The sequence below is a fragment of the Takifugu rubripes genome, chromosome 1, assembly GCF_901000725.2.
Source record: "Takifugu rubripes chromosome 1, fTakRub1.2, whole genome shotgun sequence".
Lineage (NCBI taxonomy): Eukaryota > Metazoa > Chordata > Actinopteri > Tetraodontiformes > Tetraodontidae > Takifugu > Takifugu rubripes.
The window spans coordinates 7600905-7626875 of NC_042285.1; the positions used below are offsets into that span (position 1 = coordinate 7600905).

General features: G+C 41.0%; 1 protein-coding gene across 4 annotated transcripts in view; it reads right to left on the reverse strand.

Annotated features, from left to right (window-relative positions):
• Nucleotides 1-1217: 1217 nt before the first annotated feature.
• The window catches only part of dnah9 (dynein, axonemal, heavy chain 9), a 169766-nt gene continuing 145012 nt past the window's right edge, over nucleotides 1218-25971 (reverse strand). For 2 of the 4 annotated variants that reach the window (XM_029831089.1, XM_029831015.1), the window contains exons 71-78: nucleotides 22630-22857; nucleotides 16960-17151; nucleotides 16638-16829; nucleotides 9778-9948; nucleotides 5805-5987; nucleotides 3829-4082; nucleotides 3615-3750; nucleotides 1218-1551 (exon numbers count right to left, since the gene is read on the reverse strand). In XM_029831089.1, the coding sequence (XP_029686949.1) occupies nucleotides 1324-1551; nucleotides 3615-3750; nucleotides 3829-4082; nucleotides 5805-5987; nucleotides 9778-9948; nucleotides 16638-16829; nucleotides 16960-17151; nucleotides 22630-22857 (1584 nt within the window). In that variant the 3' untranslated portion in view covers nucleotides 1218-1323. Of the gene's footprint in view, nucleotides 1552-3614; nucleotides 3751-3828; nucleotides 4083-5804; nucleotides 5988-9777; nucleotides 9949-16637; nucleotides 16830-16959; nucleotides 17152-21325; nucleotides 21539-22629; nucleotides 22858-25971 lie in introns of those variants that run through there. The other 2 variants (XM_029831053.1, XM_029831130.1) reach the window with 2 other exon arrangements.

Consider the following 25971-nt stretch of genomic DNA (forward strand, 5'->3'; position numbering starts at 1 on the left):
CTCACACAAGCAAATGATTAAAGGTACCTTTTTTCATTCTAAGCATGAACCCTTTGGATAGATTCCTCCTCTTCAAGCTTTCTCTCCTCTGTAGCATACCAAGAACACTCATATTACCGACAAAAATGAAATGTGAATTGCTGCACCATTCTGCAACCTTCAGATTCAGATTCAGATCCTGAGTTCTATCCTTGTCATGGAAGGCAATGGCCTGTCATTAACCTCTCTGAAGAGAAATTAGTTACAGATACTGTTTCAAATACAGTAGTTGTTCTGCTGAGAATGCTCGGAAACTTTATATTTATGGTTCTCTGCATTGCTTAAACATGTCAGTGTCAGAAGAGCTTGGATATTTCAACCATGTTATATATAAAATTAAGTGGTAAAAAATGGTTAAAGATACAGGTGAGTTTTGGATAAGATTCAGGAAAGATTATTTAAAATTGAAGAGATATTTTAGAGAGGACTCCAAATTTTTGCTTTGGTTAGAGTTACTTCATCTCCAACACTGAAGAGAGGGGAGTGAGGGAGGAGAAAAGAGTAAGAGAGCGTTGGACATTGGATGGGGTTGTAAGCATGAAGGAAGGCTTCTTCTTCTATCTAGAAGAAGCCCTCTGGATAGAAGGCAAAACATTTTCAAAAGAGAAGAAAAACAGTCCAGTTGACACAAAAAACTACCTTGGACATCTATGAATCAATAGATTGTAGCGGTCACTTGTATATCATAATTCACCATAATTGTTCATATCTGTTCCATTGCCATAGTCCTGTTGAGCATTTTGCTATGTATGAGTTCCTCATTCGCTCGCACTATTTGCCGACAACTAAGTCGGGTAATTTGGCACGGCCCCTTTAACGGACCGTGGGAGTTGAGGGGCGGGGGTGTGTTTTTCCCGCTCTGATTTGATTTTTTCTACTACTTGTGGTGGCTTCAATAAAAGACACACACGATTGTGTGTCAATGGTAATCTAAGTTGTATTGCCTTTACTTTGCAAACGCAACACGATTCAGATTCAATCTAACCAGCCATCATATCCAGCCACAATGTGTAGCTTTGGCGAACCCCTATATAATATCATATTGAATATCACATGTGACATTCTTTTTTGTAATTATGTATGTGTCTAATATAAAGTTGTAATCTATCACTACATTTTTAAATAAAAAATGAATTTACATCAAATTTATAGTGCCAGAAAAAGAAAAAAAGAAAAGATTATGGAAGAAATCAGTGACAATGTTTATTTCTTTTGATTTCTCAACCTGATACAAGCTGTTGAAGTGAAACCCCTTAGAGGTCCCAAACAAACAAGGATTTTCTGTTAACTCTGCAGCAGCATAGCCACTCCAGCTAAAGTCCACTTGGATGCCTTCTCTTTGGTCTTTAGATTGAATGTCCACACGTACGTGGGTCCCCTTTGGCGGGTCTTGTAGACGGGACACTGGTACATATTCTTGTTGTCTTGTTTATCTATAGGAATGGCTCTGATGAACAGGACTGGCATAGCTGGTGTAAGGTCTTTCAGGCGAGCTTCAACAATCATGCAGGACTGAAAGACAAAAAACAATAAAAATTGGTGTCTGCTCCATTTTGCTGGATTTAATTATGTGTAAAATAACAAATAATATACATTAGTGATGTTAGAATTACATTGCTATACCCTTGAGAAGTGGATAAAGTCAGCAGACTTCACTTATATTTACTTAAGAAAACACACTTAAACACACCAAAACAGATGTGTCATTTTTATTAATTAATTTGCCAACATTTAGCACCTGACAGAAGTTTCACCATTCATGCACGGTGACTTTCAGGAATGAATATAATCCTGATGACTTTGGAAAGCTCTGAGGAGAAATCTCTAATTGCATCTGCATTTCCTGTAAAACTTGTCTCACAGCCAAAACTCTGTGTTTGAGTAAACTCAAACCGCGCATCTTAAAGCAGGCCACCAAGGCTCAGCCACATTCAATATAACGACGACACCACAAACACTGTTCCTACATCAACTTATATCTGGATTTTTGGGTACAGCACAGTATAGAGGTGATGACAACAGTAGGTCATAAAATCATAGAATGAAGATTCCTTTGTAAGCAAAGACTTAGGTTTTTTTAACAAGTTTTTAGATTTTGAATTTAGGCACTATGACAACAACCTCTTTGATTATAGATAGCATGGATTTATTAATTACGTATTTAGCTTCAGGCATGGTTACAGTCAATGTCTACAAATAATTTATTGGATACAGACAACAAAAAAGTGGTGAAATGACATATGCGATGGCATTTGTATTATAAAAAAAATACCCTTTAATAGCATGTAAGAGATGTTTCCATTCCTGAGAGGACACCTTTAATTAATTTCAGAGGTAAAAAGAACTCATGACAGGTTATCCTGGTGAGCATCTTTATCATATTTAGCACACATGAGCATTTCTCACTCACACACTTGTGTGTGAAATCCCTGGGTTCATTAAAATAGATGATTGCATTTATGATACATTGGACTCTTGTTACTTCCAAGAGCTTTGTCAATGGACTGTAGTTGCCTGTAGACTGCTTTTCATTCAAAATTCTGTGCAAGGAGGACACGGTGAGAGGAGGACTGAGGCAGAAGGCTGAAGGAGCTGCTTGGAGAGAACTCCCTGGACTTTCTGTCTTCCTGTCAATTTGCATGCAACTCCAGCTTTAATGAAGAAAAGAGAAAAGCGCTCCACTAAGGGGTGATTTAAATGTTCAAGTGCAAAGTGTGCACATTCCCTAATTAAGGGGTCTACAGGGATGCTCCTTGAAAGCTGGATGCATTTACAGAAGCTTTCTGTTCGTGGACAGATAGAAGCCTAGGAAGCTGACGAATGCAACACACTCTTGGGACTGGGCACAAGCAAGCTGCAGAGCAAAAAATCAGGCCACAGAGGGGATATGGAAACCCTTCAGCGACAGGTTTCTTTGCTCGACTCCATTTAAGGATGAATTTGAGGTTAGTTCACCTCATGCTCATGTGGTCTTCTATCATCCATCATCAGAAGAAATGAGTAAAGGAATCTTTCAGGATGTAAAGTCTGAATCACAGTATACATTTGCTCATTTATAGCTTACAGTTAAACATAGCAAGACCAAAAAGAGTAGAATCTTGGGACCTGCAGCATCTCCATTAAATTCAATGTACTGTAATTTAGCATCATTAAAAGAAAATTAAAGACTGACAGGTTTTTATACTAAATACATAGCCCATAAATAAGGATACACATTTACTTATTTTATTTGTAGTAAATTATGTTCATAAGTATGTACAGTATGCCTACTCTACCACCTTTGACAAATGTGCAGAACATTAGTGTGAATTGGTGAAAGGACTCGTCACACCAGATCATTTAGCTTCTAATGCTTCTCGTTAATGATGATGGGAAAGACACCTTTATGTTTCAGCTGCTATTGAAATAAACTGTGAGAATGATGCTCAAAGTGTAGGCTATGTTTCACCCTCATTCAAGTACTTTTCTTCATCTGAGCTGTTAAAGGGCCATGTCAAAAACCACAACTCCATTGCCCTTGTGTTCAAAAATGAAAACAGACAAAAACAGACAGAAATCAATGACTGAATTAGTACCTGTGTGTCCCAGCGTGCACCTTCCATGTAAAGCCCATGAACATAGGCCCCCTCACGTGGTGCAACACTGAAGTCCTCGCGATTCTTCTTGGTAACATCGCACTGCAGACACATGCTGTCCAGAGGCCACTTGTTTCTATCATGCAGAGATACAGAGATGTTCAATCAAATACTAATGTATGGTCATCTCAACTGTCGTCATGTATTTCACTACCTTCGAGCCATAGTTTGCATGATAGCTGTGAGAAAAGACTGCGGATTAAAGAAGCCAGCCAGCCACACTGCAGAGGGTAACAGGAAGTCAGATGACCAGGTGTCCAGCTCCCTAATCCTGGCCAGCAGGTCAATGAACCACATGGTCAGGCCAGACATGGATGGGTAGGCACGCATGTTCCAACTGTCTGGCACCATATCCAGGAAGACAGCATTCTGGAGGCTCTCCATGCCACTGGTCATGGTTAGCTCTCCCTGAGGCAACACGAAAGGACAGAATTCAGCTAAAATAACAACAGAGCATGGCCTTAATTGCTGTTTGATAACTTTTTTGTCATGTGTAAAGAGATACACTTGCATGTGTAAAGAGATACTTATAAAAATACAATTTAAAAAATTTGAGACATGTCAGCAAGCTTTGTTTTGTATGTCTAATTTAGTCATCCTATTTTTTTTTTTTTTTACAAAAATCGCCAAAAAATGTTCTAGGCTCTTTACAGAATCTCAGGGCCTGACCCCCAACAAGCAATGGTGGCAGAGCAGCTACAAGCATGTTTACGGTCGCTAAACTCCGCAATCTGCGAGTAGCAACGGTAGAGTATTTTTGCTTTTCGTATCCTGAAATTTCTTTCGTAACAAGAGGAAACATTTTCCCGTTGAGACGTGTCGTAACCTGAAAATTCCGCATGTAGAGACGTTTGTAAGTAGAGGGCCCACTGTACATCCATCATGACAAACATGTGTCCACATCATACAAAATAGAGCTTGTTGTGCTCTCAATGTTCTGAAGCATGACAGATGCATGAAAGATGCTTCTGCCACCAACAAACAGAATAAAATTCCTAGCTGGTGTGTGAACATTTATCCCCAGGTATTTGATCTGCCATATCCTATTTGTCTCAGCAGCTCAACATCAGTTTTGATACCACAGAGCCACAAATAGAATTCATCACTGCAAAGAAAAACAAAGAGAACTTTGCAAGATATTGTCAATATTGTTGAAGACTACTATGATAGTGACTGTACAGATATCCATTTATAAGAATCATAACAAAACTTTATTATCCTGTTCTATAGAACAACATACCGTTGAATTTAAAGTAAATCTCACACCCTTCTACTTAAATGTCAGTTCAGCCACACCTGCATGACTATAGTAAACCACGTCACCAGCAGTCTGGTAGATTCTATTTATTCCGCTATAAATGCGAACTCAGATTCCATTTGCTGGTACAACAGTCAACATGGCTTTTAAATCACTGAGTCAATTTATTGGGGCTTGAAGTGATAGAAGATCGAAGTTTCAAACCACGTGACAATCACTTTCACATGTTTCGGTCACTCCCTCCTTTTCTTATTGTTTAGCTGTCAGCACATAACTCAGTCAGGCTTCAAACCTGCATACACTCACATGTACACTCACACGTACACCCACAGCAAGGACACCTAATTTCTTTCTGCTGCTCTTTAAGGGACAACCTGAGTCACAACAGAGTAAATGGTTTTGTTGTGCAAAAATGTTAACACAGCAGAATCAAAATCAATGCACCATCGGTGTTCACAACAAATTAAGGGGACTCTGGTTGATTTTGAAGGGCAGTTCACTACATGTTTATGCGTTTTATTGTAGTAACCCTCATGCCATGTGGAATTTAGACAAGAAGCCAACAGATGAACATCCCCCATGTTTGCAGCATTTTTTTAAATAACATATTAGCTTTGAGTTGCCTTGCTGAATGATGTCATAGAAACAATGGTTCATCACAGAACAATTGTAGTAACTAACTAAAATGTTTGAGGTCTGAGAAAGATCAGCACACAACTATTGTTCACAGATTAGGTTATCTATCTAAAATGTATTGGTGGGTAGAGACATGCATGCTTCAATGAATCTTCAGAGGTATCACATGTCTACTGACACATGATAGATGATGCCCAAGACTCATTAATTAGCTTATGAGTGCCATCTCTCTTCACCTTGAGTCCCAAGCTGAGCTCCTGGAGGGAGCGTCTGATCTCCTGTGTGAGGATATTCATTCGTTCACACTCCTGCAGCGCCACCACTTTGTAGGGAGTCTTCTCCTCTGCCTTTCCCAAAAGTTCCCCAATGTTGAACTCATATGGAAGTTTCTCCAGTATCTCCTCCAGTGTAGTACGCACCTGTTAATGCAAAAGTAAAAAAGTGGGACAGTGACTGAGCTTAAACGCAGATACATGATACCAATTATTGATCCATGTTATTGGTACAAATGAAAGTGTTGTCGGCAAGAAACACAAAACAAGTAGAGAATAAATGCACAAACACTTGGGTCATAGTAATTTGCTGGTTATGATAAGACAACACTGCTAACAATGGCAGCCATTGGAACAGGGGTGCTCAATACGCCGATCGCGATCTACCGGTCAATCGCCAACGTACTATTGGTAGATTGCATGACAATAAAAATAAATTAGACAGCCTATCATCCATCCCGTCACTTGATTGATCTACAGGGCAGCCAGTCAGATGACATCTGAATTTTTGACACTTTTGACTTTTGGTCACTGCGCATGCGCAAACAATGGCTCAAAGTGCAGCAAAGTTAACAAACTAGTCAGTTTGTTACTGTTAATTTTTCGATTTTGTTTTTTTCTCTTAAACTTAAGAAAGGGTATAAAAAGGAGTGGAGGAGCTGGACCAAGTAAGAAGAATAAAACTAACCCTAACCACTTTCATATGGAATGGGAGGACGACTTTTTTCACGATGACATTTTCAAAGAGCGTTTGCCTCATCTGCCCGTCTACCATCGCAACACCAAAGAAGGGAAGTGTGGAGTGCCATTTTTGGACTGTTCATGGAAAATACACTGAATTCACACGAAAAGGGAGCTGAGAAAAAGAAAGATGAAGGAACTAAAATCCCAGTTGTTTTTCCATAATGGCAAAAAATGTACATAGTTAATTATGTTGTGTTGTGCAACATATGCGGTTATGCAATGTACATCGACAAATTGTAAGAATCCTGAATATATTTCTAAATAAATATAATGGGGTGATCATTTTGACTTGCTCATTTCATAAATAGCTCGCTGTAACGTTCTGGGTTTTAATAGGACCCGAAAGCAGGCACGAATGCAGTGGTGTAAAATCCAAAAATAGGTTTTATTTAACCAACACAAAAAGGGCAGTCCTCCTGCACTACAGGGAAGCACTAGTTCAAACTTCTGGTGCGCACAGAGAGCTCCAGCACGGAGCCAACACAGGAGTCGGGTTCTGCACGATTTTGAAGTCCAGCCGGACGGCATGAAGATAGCCAGTCTGACCTCCTGCTGAGAGGTGCGTGACTGTTTTTTTCCTCCCTCTAATACGTCATCACATCAACAATGTCAACATTATGCCTTTATATACACCAGGGACACGTCGGGGTAAGCAAAGGACAGCATGAACGTCAGAAAGTCGATGGTCAGTGTTGTTTCATGCTTTGCAATGTTGGCCCTTTTTAAAAGATTTTAATAGATGATATCTGAGTATTTAGTCAAACTTATTGCTCCAGTGATTAGTTTACTAAGTAAACTAATTTATTCCCAAAGAATTTGTCTAAACAATAATAATAAAGACACCGTGTGCTATTTTCATGCAGTGTGAAAGGGACTATAGTCTGCCAATTCTTGTGTGTCTATGATCAGTGTCCGCTGTGCTCCAATGTCTCCTGTGCTCTGTGGTTTCATATTGCAGGAGACCCGCTAATTTCCTGGGTCCATTGCAGGGCCATTCGACCCAGACAAAATGCTGTGACAACCCTTTTACAATGCCAAAACAACCCACGTAGACCTGGGATGACGTGTTATTTTATGCGCTGTGCAAGGGGCTTTAGAGTGACTGGTTGGATGCACATTTAATTGCACAGATCAACAGCGAGACTGTCTTTTATGAAAGTGAAATATTTTCTGTTTCTAAGCCACACATGTACACCAAATGGAATGTTTCAAATAACGCTATACATTCTGTTATTTACGCTTCCACTAACTAAATACATATTTAAACTGCTCCAAATGTGTTATGTTTTGATTATCTTTTGAGTATTATTTCAGATCCCTAAATCTAAGGATTTGAAAAGGAAAAAGTTAAAATGCTAATTAACGGCACATAAACATTTAATGTAGTGACAAAGGGCTTAAATGCACTGGAAACATATGTAACACAAACACCCTCACCAAAATTTGGAAAAAAAATCCTTTTAAGATCTGGGATTATGAGGATAATCAAGGTTCCTTTGTATGTGTGCACATCCTTCCGTCCCTTTGTAAAGATTAAACAAGTTATGCCAATGATGATGGCCGGCTGGGTAGAGAGGGAGGAGAAGGGGGAGGACAGGTAGAGGAGAGATCAGAGAAATACATTAATTATAACAAAGTGCTGGTGTAGGAGTTGAGTGGGTCAGCGGGGTCAGGGGTCAGCACACAGCTATGAAGGTGGCAAGAACGATGGACACACAGAGGGAATGGGGAGAAAAGCAGAGAAACTACACAAGGAAAAACATCACTCAGCTTTATTTATCCATGAAACCAGAAACCTGTCCATATTGGCGTCCCTCCTAACCAATGGGATGACAGGAAGATGCTAAGCGATAGCCAATGGCAGAGCAGCTACAAGCATGTTTATGTTTGCTAAACTCCGCGAGCTGCGAGTAGCAGCGGTAGCGTATTTTTGCCTTTCGTATCCTGAAATTACTTTCGTAACAAGAGGAAATATTTTCCCGTTGAGACGTGTCGTAACCTGAAAATTCCGCATGTAGAGACGTTCGTAAGTAGAGGGCCCACTGTACATCCATCATGACAAACATGTGTCCACATCATACAAAATAGAGCTTGTTATGCTCTCAATGTTCTGAAGCATGACAGATGCATGAAAGATGCTTCAGCCACCAACAAACAGAATAAAATTCCTAGCTGGTGTGTGAACATTTATCCCCAGGTATTTGATCTACCATATCCTATTTTTCTCAGCAGCACAACATCAGTTTTGATACCACAGAGCCACAAATAGAATTCATCACTGCAAAGAAAAACAGAGAATCATAACAAAACTTTATTATCCTGTTCTATAGAACAACATACCGTTGAATTTAAAGTAAATCTCACACCCTTCTACTTAAATGTCAATGATATGCCAATGATTACCAATAACATAATTTAATGTGGTGGTGGGAAACGGGAGGATGATGGCTAAACTGTCATCCATGTTGAACAACACATCCCAACCCCTACAGGACACCCTGACAGCACTGGGCAGCTCATTTAGTGAGCGGCTGCTCCACCCTCGCTGTGTGAAGGAGAGGTATCGCAGATCTTTCCTGCCGGCTGCTGTCAGACTGCACAATAAACATAACACCCGCTAGCACAATCTGAATATTATATATTCTGATATGTATATTGTATTCACTGTGTGGGACAATAAAGGATCTGAATCTGAATTAAATTAGTATTTTTAAAGACACCACATATGTACAACACTAAAAAAAGGTTCTGTGCCGGTCTACTGTGGCACCTGTAGATTGATTGGTTTACTGCATCTTGCTAACCAAACACACCAATAGGTTACCGGTAATTAGGAGAATAACTCAGTCTTAAAACAACTGCATGATGAAGAGATCTTATTTCACCTTTGAAATAAGAAAATTGGTCAGGACACACTGTATATGCACCAAGATTGTACATACAGGAAGGTGCACTTAAGATGAAAAAAATAAACCCTTAACCTTGACTGAGTACATTTTGTAACTAGGATAGTTAATAATTTTCCCCAGAAAAAATTGTGCATTAATCAGTTACCTTGATGGTACAGATTTATCCACCGACAGTCTTAAAAACAATCACTATTTAAATAAGCTACATTTAATTGGGACACCTTAATGATGGTGGACCAAAATGACATTATTGCTTGCTTTCTTGTATGACGAGTTTTCTTTACCTTTTCTTCACAAGTAGTCCCGCTTCCCTCACAGACTGCACAGTCCCTGGGCTGCATCTCCAGTAAGGTTCGGAAAAGCTTCTCTGAAGTCTGTGTGAGGAAGCCAATCTCAGCATTGGGATGAAGACCATAGAGGTACGGGGACTCTGGAGGTAGGGTGTTATCAATGTACTGTGCAGGGAAAAGAAAAGTATCAGAAATATAAGGAACAGTTTAACAATCTGAAATCAAGACTCTGAGCTTCATTTAAATTTGTTGTTAAAAAATCATTTAAAAGATCAATTCAGTCATGTAGCTGTAATAATTTTATGGAAACTAAACAATAATTGAATCATGAGGACAAAAGTTTTAAAAAAAAATAACTGTTTACATTCATTTCAAACCTCCAATCAAGTTTGAAAACCTGGTCTAAGAATATGAATTTAGCATGCATTACAGAAAAAACACATTGCAGGCTGCATAAGAAATTTTGAACAAGGGTTATCAAGTAAAGACGTTCTGAAAAACAAGAAGAAGTAGTGTTTTAATCCTCAAAATTAGGACACCTTAAACCCAATTTAAAAGGACAATGTTTCAATAATTATGTTAAAACCCTCTCATAATAAACATATTAGAGCTTGAAAGCTGGCAACTTTGTTTTGTCCAGTCTGAAAGTCTATTTTTTTCCTTTTCTAATCTTTCTTATGTAGTGATGCTGACAAAGGACAAGAATGGAGACATATCAATGATGAGATACGTCTCAAAGAGATTCGAACATTAAGGATCAATGACAGCCTGTTAATGACTATTGTCACGGAGTGAGCCGTGCCACTTACGCACACACTTCATACGCACACACAAACATTTCATTTCCATTCTGTTCTGTCTTGGGTTACTCGGTTTAAGCATTTCACACACACCACTTTTTTACCATAGCTCACCAGCAGGACATACTTCCTCATTTGGGGAAACCGAAGGACTGGTCCATGATTGTATATATGGAGGGGTTTCGCGGGGTGCTACGGCACAATCTATTTTAGCGGGGGTGTTTTATTGGGGTAAATTGAACATGTATTTTACTGTGCACTGGGTGGTTGTTGGTGGATGAAATTTGTTTTGGAAGTTTTACGCATATTTTGTATTTTCTTTTCGGTTGTAATTTTGAGTTTGTAAATGTATCAGTTAGCGTAATAATTTTGATAATTGGTTTCACCTGTGGGAGGGGCTACAGGTATAAAAGCCCTGTAGTAGGCCCAAGAGAGGGCTTCTTGTTGGTTGTTGAGTTGGTTGGTCATTGTTTTGGAGGAAAAAGAAAATTGTTGGAAAAAGAGTTAAAGGAGTGGTGTGTAAGAGTGTGCAGGGTCTGTATGTATTGTATGGATTTAGCCTGTCATCTTCTGACGCCACTTTATTTTTGGTAAATAAAAAATTGCATTTTTGGAGTAAAGAATCTCCCATCTCCCTCTGTCTCCTCCACCGCCGTTCATCCTTGCGACAACTATAACAAGGAGAAATAAATGTGGTATTTTCCATCTGCTGCTCGATAATGCTTTAAAGTTTTTCCAGATAAAATAAGTTCAGGCTGCTTTTTGTCAGTCACAAAAATTAAATAGAAAAAGAGGAAAAAAAGATCTTCTAATCAGAACCCACAGATGCTGTGATGGCGAAAATTTTGTTTTTAATAGAGAAACACTTTGAAGTTACTCCTCTGTAAGTGTTGGCTAAATTTAGCTGGTTTAGCTGGTTTCAAATCATTCTTCATCTTGGTGAGCTAACAGATCAATGCCAAAAAGCTCAAAACACTCCACCATGTGCCAGTGGTGCTAGAATCCTCCTCATGAGCAGTACCCAGACTCAGGAAAATTAAGCTACTCCCTGTGTGAACACATGGACTAAATCTGAACAGAGTTACCGATCACATTTGAGCTACAGCACAAATACAAACAATCATTGTTAGTTCACACAAAACCATAAATCAATCCACATTCATCCATCCATCCATCCATCCTCTACCGCTTATCCGGGGTCAGGTCGCGGGGGCAGCAGCCTAAGAAGAGAAGCCCAGACTTCCCTCTCATTTTGCCAAATGAATCAGCATTCAGACTAAACCAAGAAGTGAACAAACGTACCACTTCCACATGTAAATCCACTGCATGTACAAACACCTGTAAATTCTCAGGATTGATATGTATGTATGTATGTATGTATGTATGTATGTATGTATGACATTATATTACATGCCATTAGTGAGGTGACATCTTCAGCAATAATACTGACTCCTTATTTTAGTGACATATAGTGACTTATTTTCATCTCCTCTCCCCCTCCCTCTCCTTCTCCTCTCCTCTACCTCCCCTTCACTTTACCTCTCCTCTACCCCTCTCCTCTCCTCTCCTACCTATTCTATCCTCTACCTGTACTCCCCCTTCTCCTCTCTCTTTACCCAGCCGGCCATCAGCAGGAGGGTCCCCCTACATGAGCCTGGTCCTGCTCAAGGTTTCTTCCTGTTAAAGGGGAGTTTTTCCTTGCCACTGTTGCTTGTCTGGGGTCAGGCCCTGGGATTCTGGAAAGCGCCTTGAAACAATTTTGATTGTATAAGACGCTATATAAATAAAGATTGATTTGATTTGATTTGAGTATATAGTGTGGCTTAATTTAAAAGTGAGGCAACCACAAGGTATATTTTTATATCTTTTGAGCCATGTTGTTTACTGCTAATGTTTGATGCCTCATACTACACAAAACACATCAAATGTAGTAATCATAGGTACACAACGAATAAATTAATGCTGTGAAAAACCTGGTCACCTCTTCAAATGATTAGCATCAGTGTGAAACATTAACCTTTCATCTCAGAGTCTCACACCTAAGCCAGACAACATGAAATCACAGTCCTGTTGATGGTATTAAATTATTTTACTTTTGGTTGTGCCCTGTGGCGATGTTTACAATGTCATCAGCTAATATGATTCTGTCCTGCAGAAAAGTTATATCAGCTCCACAAAAGGTCAGACACTGTTTGCGTTGATATTATTTCATAGGTCCTTGGCTAGGCAGGACACATTATTCTTCCTTCGTCTATGCAACCAAGAAAACAAAATCTTTAAAACAGAAGATAATTGTTAACTGATACCTTACACACAAACCCCCCCACACAGCCACTTGGAGATGGATGCTACACTGTCTAATTAATGCATGTAAATAGAAATTAGAGATGGTGTTGTAAAATAAATCACAAACATCAGAGCTCCTTAATTACTCATAATAATAAAAATAAAAATAAACAAAGCAGTTGACAGTCACGTTTTATAGGGATTTACATAAAATACTTGTATGCATTTGAAAGTGTCAGGGTTTTTGGGTTGTGTCGGTCGTTGTCCTACAGGGGGTGGTGTGGGGCACAATTGGTGGCAGCTGGCACTGCTTGCAGGCGCACCTGTAGGCAATTTACATCGGGCTGCCTATTTAAGCAGGTTGCGCCTGCCTGTCAGTGCCAGGGTGTCTGCTTGTCTTGTGAGGGTGTTCTGTTCGTCCTGTCAGGGTGTTTGTTTGTCTCCCTCGTCGTGTGCTCCTGCTGCTCTGTGTCTCCTAGAGGGCTGCTCCAGCTGCTCTGTGTCTCCTGGAGGGTTGCTCCAGCTGCTCTGTGTCTCCTGGAGGGCCGCTCCAGCTGCTCTGTGTCTCCTGGAGGGCCGCTCCAGCTGCTCTGTGTCTCCTGGAGGGCCGCTCCAGCTGCTCTGTGTCTCCTGGAGGGCCGCTCCAGCTGCTCTGTGTCTCCTGGCGGGCCGCTCCAGCTTCGTGTCTCCTGGCGTGCCGCTCCAGCTTCGTGTCTCCTGGCGTGCCGCTCCAGCTTCGTGTCTCCTGGAGTGCCGCTCCAGCTTCGTGTCTCCTGGAGTGCCGCTCGAGCTTCGTGTCTCCTGGAGTGCCGCTCCTGTTCCCTGCACCCTGGAGGGCCGCCCCTGTTCCCTGCGCCCTGGAGCGCCGCTCCAGCTTCGTGTCTCCTGGAGGGCGGCCTTCGTGTTCCTCGTGTTCTTTGTGTGCCCCCTCCCCCCTGTAAATAAAGCTTGTTTGACCATGTTACCACTGTGTCCTGGCCTGCGTTCGGGTCCTGATCACCCCGTCCGTGACAGAAAGGATCTATAATTAGATTTCAAGATGTTGATAGATATCCTCTCCTTTAGGCCTTATCTCCTCCTCTCCTTATCTTCTCCTTTATGCTCCTCATCCTCTCAGGTCAGTGATGATGTCATTAACACATTTTCTTGTGTAGCTTTTGTGCTTGTCACCCCACCTCCTCTCTCTGTAACCATCTGAAGGTATTGCTGACTTCATAGCTGTGCACTGACCTGCCAACCTCTGATCCCCACTCAACTCTATGTCTATGTTTATGTCCATATCTGTTCGCCTCTCTTCTCCTCCCTCTCTACCCAGCTGGCCAACAGCAGGAGGGACTACCATATGAGCCTGGTCCTGTTCAAGGTTTCTTCCTGTTAAGGGGGAGTTTTTCCACTGCAATAATTCCAATAATTTTTTTAATTTCCATTTGCCACTGTTGCTTGTTGGGGGTCAGGCTCTGGGATTCTTTAAAGTGCCTAGAGACAGTTTTGATTGCAACAAACGCTATATAAAAATGAGTTTATTTGGTATTTAGAATATATATGTATATATACTGCTCACAAAAATTAAAGGAGCACTTTAAAGAAACACATTAGATACATCAGATCTCAATATGAAGTTGGATATCTATACAAATAACGACAGGGCAGTGTCTTAGGAACAAAAGGATGCCAAGTCTTTTAATGGAAATAAAAGTTTTCAGCCTACAGAGGGCTCAATTGTGTAGACACCATAAAATCAGAGTGAAGTGAAGATGTGGCAGGCTAGTCCATTTTTTCCAAAACTTAATTTCTGCAACTCAAAATGCTTTTCAGTATCTTGTGTGGCCCCCACGAGCTTGTATGCATGCTTGACAACGTCGCGGCATGCTCCTAATGAGACGACGGATGGTGTCTTGTGGCATTTCCTCCCAGATCTGTGTGAGGGCATCCCTGAGCTGTTGTACAGTCTGAGGAGCAACCTGGCGGCGCCTAATGGACCGAAACATAATGTCCCAGAGATGTTCTATTGGGTTTAAGTCAGGGGGTCGTGAAGGCCATTCAATTGTTTCAATTCCTTCATCCTCCAGGTACTGCCTGCATACTCTTGCCACGTGAGGCCGGGCATTGTTGTGCATTAGGAGGAAACCAGGACCTACTGCACCAGCGTAGGGTCTGACAATGGGTTCAAGGATTTCATCTCGATACCTTATGGCAGTCAGAGCACCATTTCCTAGGCAATAGGTCTGTGCGTCCCTCCATGGATATGCCTCCCCAGACCATCACTGACCCACCACCAAACCTGTCATGTTGAACAACATTGCAGGCAGCATAACGTTCTCCTTGTCTTCTCCAGACTCTTTCACGTCTATCACAGGTGCTCAGGGTGAACCTGCTCTCGTCTGTGAAAAGTACAGGGCGCCAGTGGCGGACTTGCCAATTCTGGTGTTCTTGAGCAAATGCCAGTCGAGCTCCACGGTGCTGGGCAGTGAGCACAGGGCCCACTACAGGACGTCGGGCCCTCAGGCCACCTTCATGAAGTCTGTTCCTGATTGTTTGGGTAGAGACATTCACACCAGTGGCCCTCTGGAGGTCATTCTGTAGGGCACGAGCAGTGCTCAGCCTGTTCCGCCTTGCACAAAGGAGCAGGTATCGGTCCTGCTGAGGGGTTGAGGACCTTCTACGGCCCTGTCCAGCTCTCCGAGAATAACCACCAGTCTCCTGAAATCTCCTCCATGTTCTGGAGATTGTGCTGGGAGACACATTAAACCTTCTTGCTGCAGCGCGTGTGGATGTGCCATCCTAGAGAAGTTGGACAACCTGTGCAACTTCTGTAGGGTTAAGGAATCGCCTCATACTGCCAGTAGAGATAATTACGCAAGCCAAAATCAGCACGAGTGGAAAACCAGCCAAAAAAGATCAAGAGGGAGAAACTTGAAATGACCTTCACATGTAAAACCAGTCCTGTTTTGAGGGTTTTCTAATTGTTGCCACTGAAGTGCACCAGTTGTTAATTCCATGAACACCAATACAGCTGAAATTGATTAACGAGGCCCTCAGCTGCTTAACCAACCAGAAAATTATCAGACAGGTTTAATTCAATTCATGCCAGGCCCAATAAAAAAAGTGTTCCTTTAATTTTTGTGAGCAGTGTATATATAGTATGTTTCAAAGTCATTCATTTCAAGGTCAGCCTGACTAAACTACGCAATTTCTCTTCAGTACATTTTGTGGTGAAAGTTTCTAGATTTGGTACCTAACATAACTTGCTTACTATTGCTTGGTATTTTTCTTACTCAGTCTTAGCACTTCAGTCCCTGTTTCAATTTTACAAAAGCAAACTGTTCCCACAAACGGAATAAGCTCTAGCTTGCAGAATTATTTCAAACTACAACGATGATCTATAATAAGACTTTTGTTATTAATAATTAATTAATAGTTAACATTAAACAGTAACAGTACTGTATGTGTAAAATTATGATGGTTGAAATTAAAATGTTAAAGGCAATGACAGCACTATATAAGTATTAAAGTGTAAGTTTGTAAGTATCTATCTGAACATGATTTCTAGATATCCATTGAAATACCAGGGTCATTTTATGATTACTTCAAGTAAATGTCTTATGTACTCCTTGTGCTATTAAGCTGTAGCTGGCCACACAGAAGCCTGTTACATTGAGTGTCACAGTGTTTAAGGTTTTAGTAGTTATGGGTTTTTATTGCTCTCTTGTTTCCATTATTTTTTGATTTCTTCTTTAAAAAATGTAATTATATGAGTCAGTGCCTCACCTGGTGGTAACTGTTGTAGTCCATGTTTCCAGGCAAGGGGAAGCCAGGAGCAAGATATAACTCTTCCTCCATCATTTCAGGTTTAATATACTCCTCCAGGTATGTGCGACATAGGCGGCGGTCCCAGTCATCAGTGATGTGACCCCCATACATGATCTCCCCAAATAGGTAGCGCAGGTCATCAAATGGCACCTAGGACTCAGCTTTGTTAGAAAAGTTTCCTGGGTCCTTTGCTGACATATGTCCAGGTTTTCCATTAAGATTATAAAAGGTGGTCTTTGTACACCAAAGAGAGACTAAAAGAAAAAAAAGAAACATTTACCTTAAGATTGGCTTCCAGGTAGTTGTAGAGGACATTAATGGAAATGGTAAGGTCTCCAGTGTTAAAGGGATACGATCTGTTCCATCCTTGAGGTCCAAACTTCCTCCTCTCTGCCACCACTGCATGGAAGTAACACAGGGCAAACCATATGCCCTTGAACTCATTCTCCCGCGCACACATTTCCAGCGTGTTCTGAAATAAAACAAGAAACAATGTTTGAGTGCTCGGCTGTGCAATGCCAGTTGCTGAATCTAAATGAAACCAGATGATTAAACCAGTACTAAATTTACTCCTGTGTTTAAACTTATTGTAAAATTTGTAAACTTTGGCGCTTACATTTTGGCCAGAAATCCCTGTGCGCATTGAACTCTGACCCTTCGTTATAATTTGCATTTTTTTGACAATGTAAACACAGTTATAATATGACATATACATATACATTTAATGTAATATTACAATACATCTCAGAATATTCAGTCAGGTAATTAATAAATTGTTATTTTGCCTATGTCAATATCCATCCATACATCTAGAGGTATTATAAAAAATGTAAGCCTCACCCTATCTTTAAATTTTTTTTTAAAAAAAATAGAAATTGACTTTGAATGTCTCCAGTGGATCTTCAGTTATGTTTTTTTCCCGACCCTCATTGCAGAACTCTGGCAGCAGGAAGGAGGAGCTTTTCACCAGTATTATGGTGTTTAACTGCCTCCTTTCTACTGCTGCACAATACTCTGCCCCAGTGGCATTGTTTAATCGGTTTTCAGCCTGCAATTCCTCTAACCTTTCTATTAAAAGCTCAACAAACTTTTCCACCAAAAATGGGTCAAAATGAAGCCAGAGTTGGTTTCATACTGTAATTGGCTAGTGATTCTTTGCAAATAGCACATTGTGGGAGTGGAGTATCATCAATGCCTGCGCACTGTAATACAAACTTTAAATGAATGAGATCATAATATCTGTACTTTCTGCCAGGGCCATGTTACGGAACAGTTAAGGAGGCCAGGACCCAGACGCAGAGTGCAAACAAAAGGTTCTTTATTGACAAAATATCCAAAACATTCAAACCAAGTAACAATGAAAGGTCTGAGACAGTAACAACGGAAAAGAAAAGAAAAAATCACCATAAAAATGGGAAAAAACCGTCGAGGAAAAAGTACAACTGAAAGGAGTGACTAAGCACTGAAAAGCTTACTACTTGAAAGAACAAACGAGGCGAAGGGCTAGTGATCACAGGGAGCTGGAGGTAGGTTCAAAAACACAAGCATCAAGCTACATTCGCAGTAGTTTTACATCAGCGATTGATGACTGACCGCTTTGAAATTGCATTCTGGGAAACATTTAAGCCATTGCATTTTTTTTCTAAAGCATCCACCATCTTCACAAGCAGAGTGTTACACTTCTGTCAACCACATGATCAAATTAACAGAGACAATGACTAAATGGCCATTAAACCAATGATGAGAGGCTCTTTTAATTGTCACAACTTTTAAGGCATTTATAACCCCAACTATCTTCCAGTCTCATTACGCTAGACAAAAAAAATAAAATAAAAAATGGATATAAATGTGTTTTAACCTCGGTTAGAGCCAGTTAAATGACCATGCCTAAAACAATCTCTTCAGAAAAAAGGACGGCTTAATTTTCCTTGTTCCAGCATATATCACGGTGAGTGCCTCAGTGAAAGCTCTTCTTGGCGCAGTGCCCCCGAGAGCTGACAGCATTCACAAGTACAGTGAAGACTGACTACCACACACACCCCATGGGAGATTTAGTTAATATTCTGCATGGTACTCCTCTGCACAACACGAAAGAAAGTGATGCATAAGCAGCCAGCTCATGGACTGGAGGAAATAACGTGCAGTCAGTCACACAAGAACACATTCACTGAAATACCTAATTCAGTATGTCTGAACAGAGTAACAAGAAGTATGTGCAAGTCTGAATAACTAGGAAAATTGAAAAATAAAGGATTGATCATGTTTAACATTAGTAAACAGAATAATCCATACTCATCGGCAGAATTACATAAATGTTATCTGAATAAAAAAATAATTTTACCAGATCTTAACTTCAATTCACCACAGCTCCATCTTACAAGAATGAATACAGGCACTAACGCTTGCAGCTGAAAAGGTCAAGAGTGACAAAACAGTCATTTCTTTGGCTTAGCCAAGGGACTATTACAGGGACTTAGTCTAACAATGCTTAGCTTTCAATGACTACAGATACCTGTAATATTCCCTCCTTTATTTATGTTCTGCATAATGCAGGTTTCACAAGCATAATGCTCTGATTAGCCATTTACTCAGACAGCAAGATGTATTGGCAGTGAGGCTGTGTTAAGGCTTCAATGCAGATAAGATAAAGAATAACTGGAAGAGACAGCGGCGCACTGCATCACAGCTTTATAGCTATAGGGACTAAAGAAGAAGGTTGAAATATGCTGCCTTAACACTGGCCTTCGATCAACATTTGGACATCTTCACATTACCAATGGTAGCAGGTCTGACCTACTGCCAAGAGGGGAATCACTGTTTCCATCTCCCAACCCCCACTGGAATTTGTGGCTAATCTGTAAAGCTTCTAATGGATGAAATTTGATTTATTTGTTGAATACACAACTCTGGTGATTAGGCTGCTAAGCAAAAGAGTAATTCCCAGAGGATTTGTCGGTAGATTTCTTTGAAAATGGATTTATGTTGGCGAATGGACACAGAAGGTCCTGGTGCTACTGAAGCTTGCGATGTGTTGTGGAGGATTTTGTTCAAAAAGCACTCTGGATACTTCTAAAATGAAAAACCACAAAGCACCAATCGGGAAGAAAGTTTATATTGCGAAATCTGTAGACAGCAAAAGTCCAGTACAGGTGTACATCAGAAAAGTGCCTCCCCGAAGTGAAAATTCAGACAGAATATATAAAACATTGAGCCCTCATACAAAAGCGAAATTCCCGCTCCAAACCCCTGCCTACCATTGACATCAGAAGGCTGAGTTTCTGGAAAAGATGCAATCATCTTTCCAAAGTAGCCAGGTACCTGTTGTTGTCCAAATGATAAATTCAACATGGCTCTAAAAGTCAGAGAATTTCCTTAGTGTCGAGAAGCCATATACTAATTTGAAAAATTCACAATAAGGCTGCCTATTGTGTCTCAGGCTGATAATATTGCCATAAATAACTGTGTCGATGAAAGCCCGAAATCTGCCGCCAGATCTCTTCTCCACAGAAGCTGAGCAGTTCACTGCCAGGACCAAAAAGTTCTATCATATCACTATCACTTTATGCAAGAAATCCACAATCTGTGGAATTTCCCGAGCATGACGTACCTCGCATTCGTGCTTTTCATTAAAGATTGTGTAGCTCACATTTGATTTGACAAATCTAAAATAGTCTAATTTAACATGACAACAAAAAGACATAAATAATATTTGTAATACATTGCTTGGCTGATTGAGTTTAACTAAGAAACTAAATAAGAGCCTCCTATTGGATAATTACTGCATTTAAGCTGGCAACTAGTTATTTAACCCCAAATAATGTAATGAGCTTTTCGTTTCATGTCAAAGAAGAAGAATCATGTCAAAATGCACATCCTGTCGTTTTGAAAAAGATGTAAGTCTCTTTGAGAATGGTCAAATCATTGACGTGCAGCAAACAGTGATATCTAAAAGGATTGCAAAAACTACTAAAACTGGGTAAATAACTTTCGAAAGTATTGGTAAAAACTGGAAAGTTAGTGGGGAACCATCATCTTCGAGGAAGACATGTGATAGGGTAAGAACCCTGAATGACGTGTTAGGGTTAGGGTTAGGGTTAGTGTTCAGCAATCATTTAAACTAGTCAAATCAAACAGTAGAAATCAGGGTTATGTTTAATAGTGATAGTAAGCACATTTCCACTTGTACAATGCAAAGTGAACTCAAAGGATTGTGACTTAAGGAATCCACTGATCAGTGAAACAATGGAATAATCAGACAGCCAACAGCCAACGCCCTGCGGAAGCCCGGGAGTTCCCCAGCCCGAACACCTTGCGGAGCTCGGCAGCGAACACCGAAAAAGTGGAGCAAGCCTCCGACTGACGCTCTCACTCGGCCGTTCCCCAGAGCGACGCCCATCCGGTGAGGTGCGAGATGGTGTACGCTACCTTGGCAGCCTCCGTTGCGAACGTGCGAGGTTGCAGGGACAACAGCAGGGAACAGTTCACCACGAAGGCGTCGCAGGTCTCCGGATCGCCTTCGTATTGTTCAGGTTCACCAACCCGAGGTTCAGGACCCTGTTGCAGAAACTCCGGAGCTGACGTTGGTACGGGAGAAGCGGAGGGCGTCGGCGGGTCCAGGAGCGCTGACAGTCGGCTGAACTGTCCAGAAAGTGCCGTGAACTGCGCGTTTGCCTCTGCGGTGCATTCCGTCTCCGTGGCGGCAGCCGCCACTGCCTCCTCATGCTGCTGCAGGATCCCCTCTATTCGCTCCAAACGGTCAAGCGGGGACAGGTTGTGCGCTGGGTTCATTGCTGGCCAGATTGTACTGTCAGGCAGCAGACGAGAACCCAAGAGCGACACCAGAGTTCGGTTGAACACAGCTTTATTATCAGGAACCGAAGGCAGACAGGATATTCCAGGGAACAGGAAAAACAGAGTCGTCAGAAACAGGCAGGGTTGAAACCAGGAAAACAGGCAGGCAGGAAAACACTGGAGAGTCATGTGGAACACAGAGGACAATCTGGGAGGGAGGCAGCGTAGGGCAGGGGCTCTTGATTCCTGATTTGCCCCAGGTGCGTGGAATGAGCGAGGACACACGGGCGGAATTGCCCACAGCTGTGACAGTGCTATGATCTGGATTTGCTGCAGTTGGTCAGATCAAGGTTCAGCAACATACTGTATGTGCCCAGTTTATATAGCATAGAGACTTCTACCCTTTAGTTTACAATAGTGTCACTTTAAGGTGTTTACATATTTTGCACCTTGTTTGTTTGCACTGTATAATTTTTAAATAATATTTCTTTTGCCATTTTCACTAGTTTAATACTCTTATTTTTACACTTTTACTTACTCTCTACTTTTTTTTACACCCAATGTTTTCCCTATGGTAACACTATTGGTCCTTGAGTAATAATATTTTAATACTCTGTATGTGTAGTACACTTAGATTAAGGTCAGCTGACCAACTGAATATTCTGAATGACCAGGTTATTCCATCAATTGATTTTTTTTCTTTCCTGATGGCACAGGCCTATTCCAAGATGAAAGTACCAGGATGGTTCAGGGAGCATGAGAAATTATTTTCACACATGAATTGGCCACCACAGAATCCAGATCTTAACCCCATTGAGAATCTTGTGCAGTGGTCTGACCCTCCTATTGTCAATACAAGCTATTGGTGAAAAATGAATACTGGATGAAAATAAATCTTGTGACTTTGCAGAAGCATTTTTAAAACAAAGCCACAGCGAACACCTGTCGTAATCAAAGCTAAAGTTGTTCTGGGGAAATATTAGCATATGTGACCTTTTTTTGGTACAACTTTTCTTTTTTGACCAAGCAGTGTAATTGATTTGAAAAAAAAGTTTAATTTAATTGTGCTAAACTATGCTATGATCTTGATTAACTTGATCTTGTCTCAGAGAGCTAAGAAATATTATTCTAGTGACAATAATTAGCCCTTTGTTTGTACCTGGCTAAAGTTGTCCAGTGCCTTGTGCAGATTGGCATGCATCCCTGTAGGAGGCTCATTGGTGATCTTGATTGAGTTCTCCAAGATTCCTTGTGGGATTTTGTGGCCTTCAGGGGTGGAGGAGGGTTCGGCACTGACAAATACCCTGAAGTTCTCATGGCTTGCCTCTGCGTGCTGCTCCAGTCGTTTCTCTAGTGTACCTAGCCAGCTAGCTACCAAGTGGATATTCTGGATTAAGTGTAAAAGAGAACAGAGGTTACAGAGTTAATTGCAGCTAATATTTAACTTACATGAAACAAGAAGTCAAAACATTGCATTTAATGAAGAAATAAGACTTAAATGATTAACTGCCGGGCAGTAATAACTCAGTTTGTTGCGAGTCTGGGCTGAGAAGTGGAGGGTTCTTGGTTTGAGGCCTGATGCCAACAAAACATTGAAGGTGTTCTTGAACCTTCCTCCACTCCCAGAACACAATCAAACCACTGCTGAGGTGCTCTTGAACAAGGTACCGAACCCACAAATGCCCACATAGGGTGCTGTAAACTGGCAACTCATCCAGGAGTGTACCCTGCCTTTGTCCATATGTGTAACAGAAAAAAGTGGTTAAGACAAGAATAAACTTTAGAACTGTGCAATGTAACAGGCTGCAGTGAAGGTAGTGGAACTGATGTCACAAACTGTTTTTTTTTTAAAAATTATTTATTTTTGTTTTTCTTATTACAATGACATTGATTCCAGCAAATTAAAGGGTAAAATGTATTTAAAACCCACATCAGAGTTTTTGACATTCAGTGGACATTTTTTGGTAGCACATCATTCACACTTTTCTGCATATTCATCTGTCAAAGCAGCACAGTCAGTGACTTCACTGTGACTGTATTGCACAAGCCTGGATGAGGTCATTTTTCCATCTTCACTGTTCTGACAGTTAGAGGATATCTTGTGAATAAGGATAAGGATAAAGGATAAAAAACTTTATTGATCCCACATCGGGGAAATTACATGTTACAGCAGTAGCCCGTGGTGTACAATACAGAATAGTACTAAAAGAAAAAAAATTAAAAGACTTATATTATGTAGATTACTATGTACATTATACAGTATATACAGAAATTAAAAATTATGTACAGAAGGAATGTCAGACAGTGTGAAGAAAAATGAAGGTGCAAATAAGATGTGCAAATAAGACATTCCAGAGGTAGGATGATTAGTTAGTGCAAATATGCCAACGTTGGGTTATTGGTGCTACATTAAGAGTTGTGAATGTTGTACAATCTGACGGCAGTTGGGATAAATGACCTGCGGTAACGTTCCCTTTTACACCGTGGGTGTAACAGTCTGCTGCTGAAGGAGCTGTTTAAGGCCCCCACAGTCTCATGTAGGGGGTGAGAGGGGGTGTTCATAATTGATGTCAGCTTGGCTAACATCCTCCTCTCACCCACCTCATCAACGGAGTCCAAAGAACAGTCCAGGAGTGAGCCAGCCCTTCTTACCAGTTTTTTAAAGAAGCCTTACACACAAGTCTAACCATGCAGCACTGCGTACTCCCTAAATCCAATTACAGCACTAATAACTGCAGTCATTAATTCATAAGCCTCTTGACTTTGTCATTTCTCTTTGCCCCTCATTTTTAATCTTCCTTGCAATGGCTGAAGTTGGACTGCTTTTCAAATGAAGGGACCAGAACACCACTGAGGTTGGTGTATGTAGGGGGAGTCATTTTCAAACATGAAAAGAGGAAAAAACAAAACAGAAAGCCAGAAGGAGCAAGGTGCTGTATAGTTAGTTTGCCTAAAAGTGCCCCAGAGAATAATGAATAGTTTACAAATTAAAAGTCTTAACCCAAAAGGTTTTTCATGAAACCAGAGTGTAATGCTTCCTTCTGGCATGTAAAGAATTTGGCAGCAAAGACCAAACAAAAGAAAAGTGAGAGACTGCCTCAGAACTCATCACTGTAATGAAACCATTCATCCTTGGGTGAGAGAAAAAAAAGAGACAAACAAACAAGACAGAGGAGCAGCCACTACTTTATGGCTTTTTAATTAACTTTCAGGTGCAGTACTTTTTGTTCCCTTAACGTCTTCTTGATAAGGGCCTCTCAGCTTCTGTGATGGCTGCACAGATACTGCATCAAACAGTCAGCTATTTACATAATAATATAAAAGTGGAATCTAAAACTGTTTAGAAGACACCACTGGCTAGGTCTTTGAAGCATCACAATCAAATACAACGTGAGGTAAAGTGCAACACACATGCATGTGAACTGGAAAATTGTTTCTCTTTCACACACAGAAATCCATTCAATAGAGATCAACAGAGACAACAGCTGCATAGCTGGGCTGCAGTGGTAAGGACACATTCTAGAGTTGTGAACGAGACAGATGCCATACTGACATAAGCAGTAAGATAAACATCTGAAGGAAAATTGCTCACTCCATTACATACACTCACTGGCCAATTTATTAGGTACACATGTAAAACGTCTTGTTAACACAAATAGCTAATCAGCTAATCACATGGCTGCAACTCATCTCTTTTAGGAATGTAGGCATAATCAAGATACCTTGATGAAGTTCAAACTGAGCATTAGAATGGGGAAAGAAGGGGATTTTAGTGACTTCACACATGGCACGGTTGTTGGTGCCAGAGGGGCTTTCTGAGTATTTCAGAAACTGGTGTTGGGGTCCAAGGTTCCGGGTTGTGTGTTTGTGTGTGTTTCTTCCTGCAGGGGTGTGGAGGAGCCGATATTGGTAACAGCTGGCGCTGCAGGCAGACGCACCTGTTGGCGGTCTTCATCAGGCCACCTATTTATGGACGGAGCGCCTGTCTACCAGCGCTGGAGAGTTTGGTGTTTCGCCATGGTGGAGCTGACTCTTGTTTCCTCTTCACTGATTGTTCTACAACTCGTTGATACGCTTCTCCCTGCACGTTCGAGGTCTCCACGCCGCCCAGCTGGACTGGAGAACACACAGGACCTGACTCCTGTGTTGGGTCCGCGCTGGAGCTCTCTGTGCGCCCCGGAAGACTGGACAAGTGCTTTCCTGCGGTCCAGGAGGACTGCTAATTTGATGTTTTGAATAAAGACTTGGTCTTGAACTTTTACCACTGCGTTTTGCCTGCTTTCGGGTCCGGGAAGAAACTTAAACCCTAACAACTGGAGATCTACTGAGATTTTCATGCATAACCATCTCAAAGAACGGTGTACATAATGTGTAGAGAGAAATTCCTTGTTGATGTGAATGTGACTTGTTTGAGAATGGCAGCAGTAACTCAAATAACTACTCATTACAGGCAAGGAATTCCAGACACCATCTCTGAACGCACAACATGTCAAACCTTGAA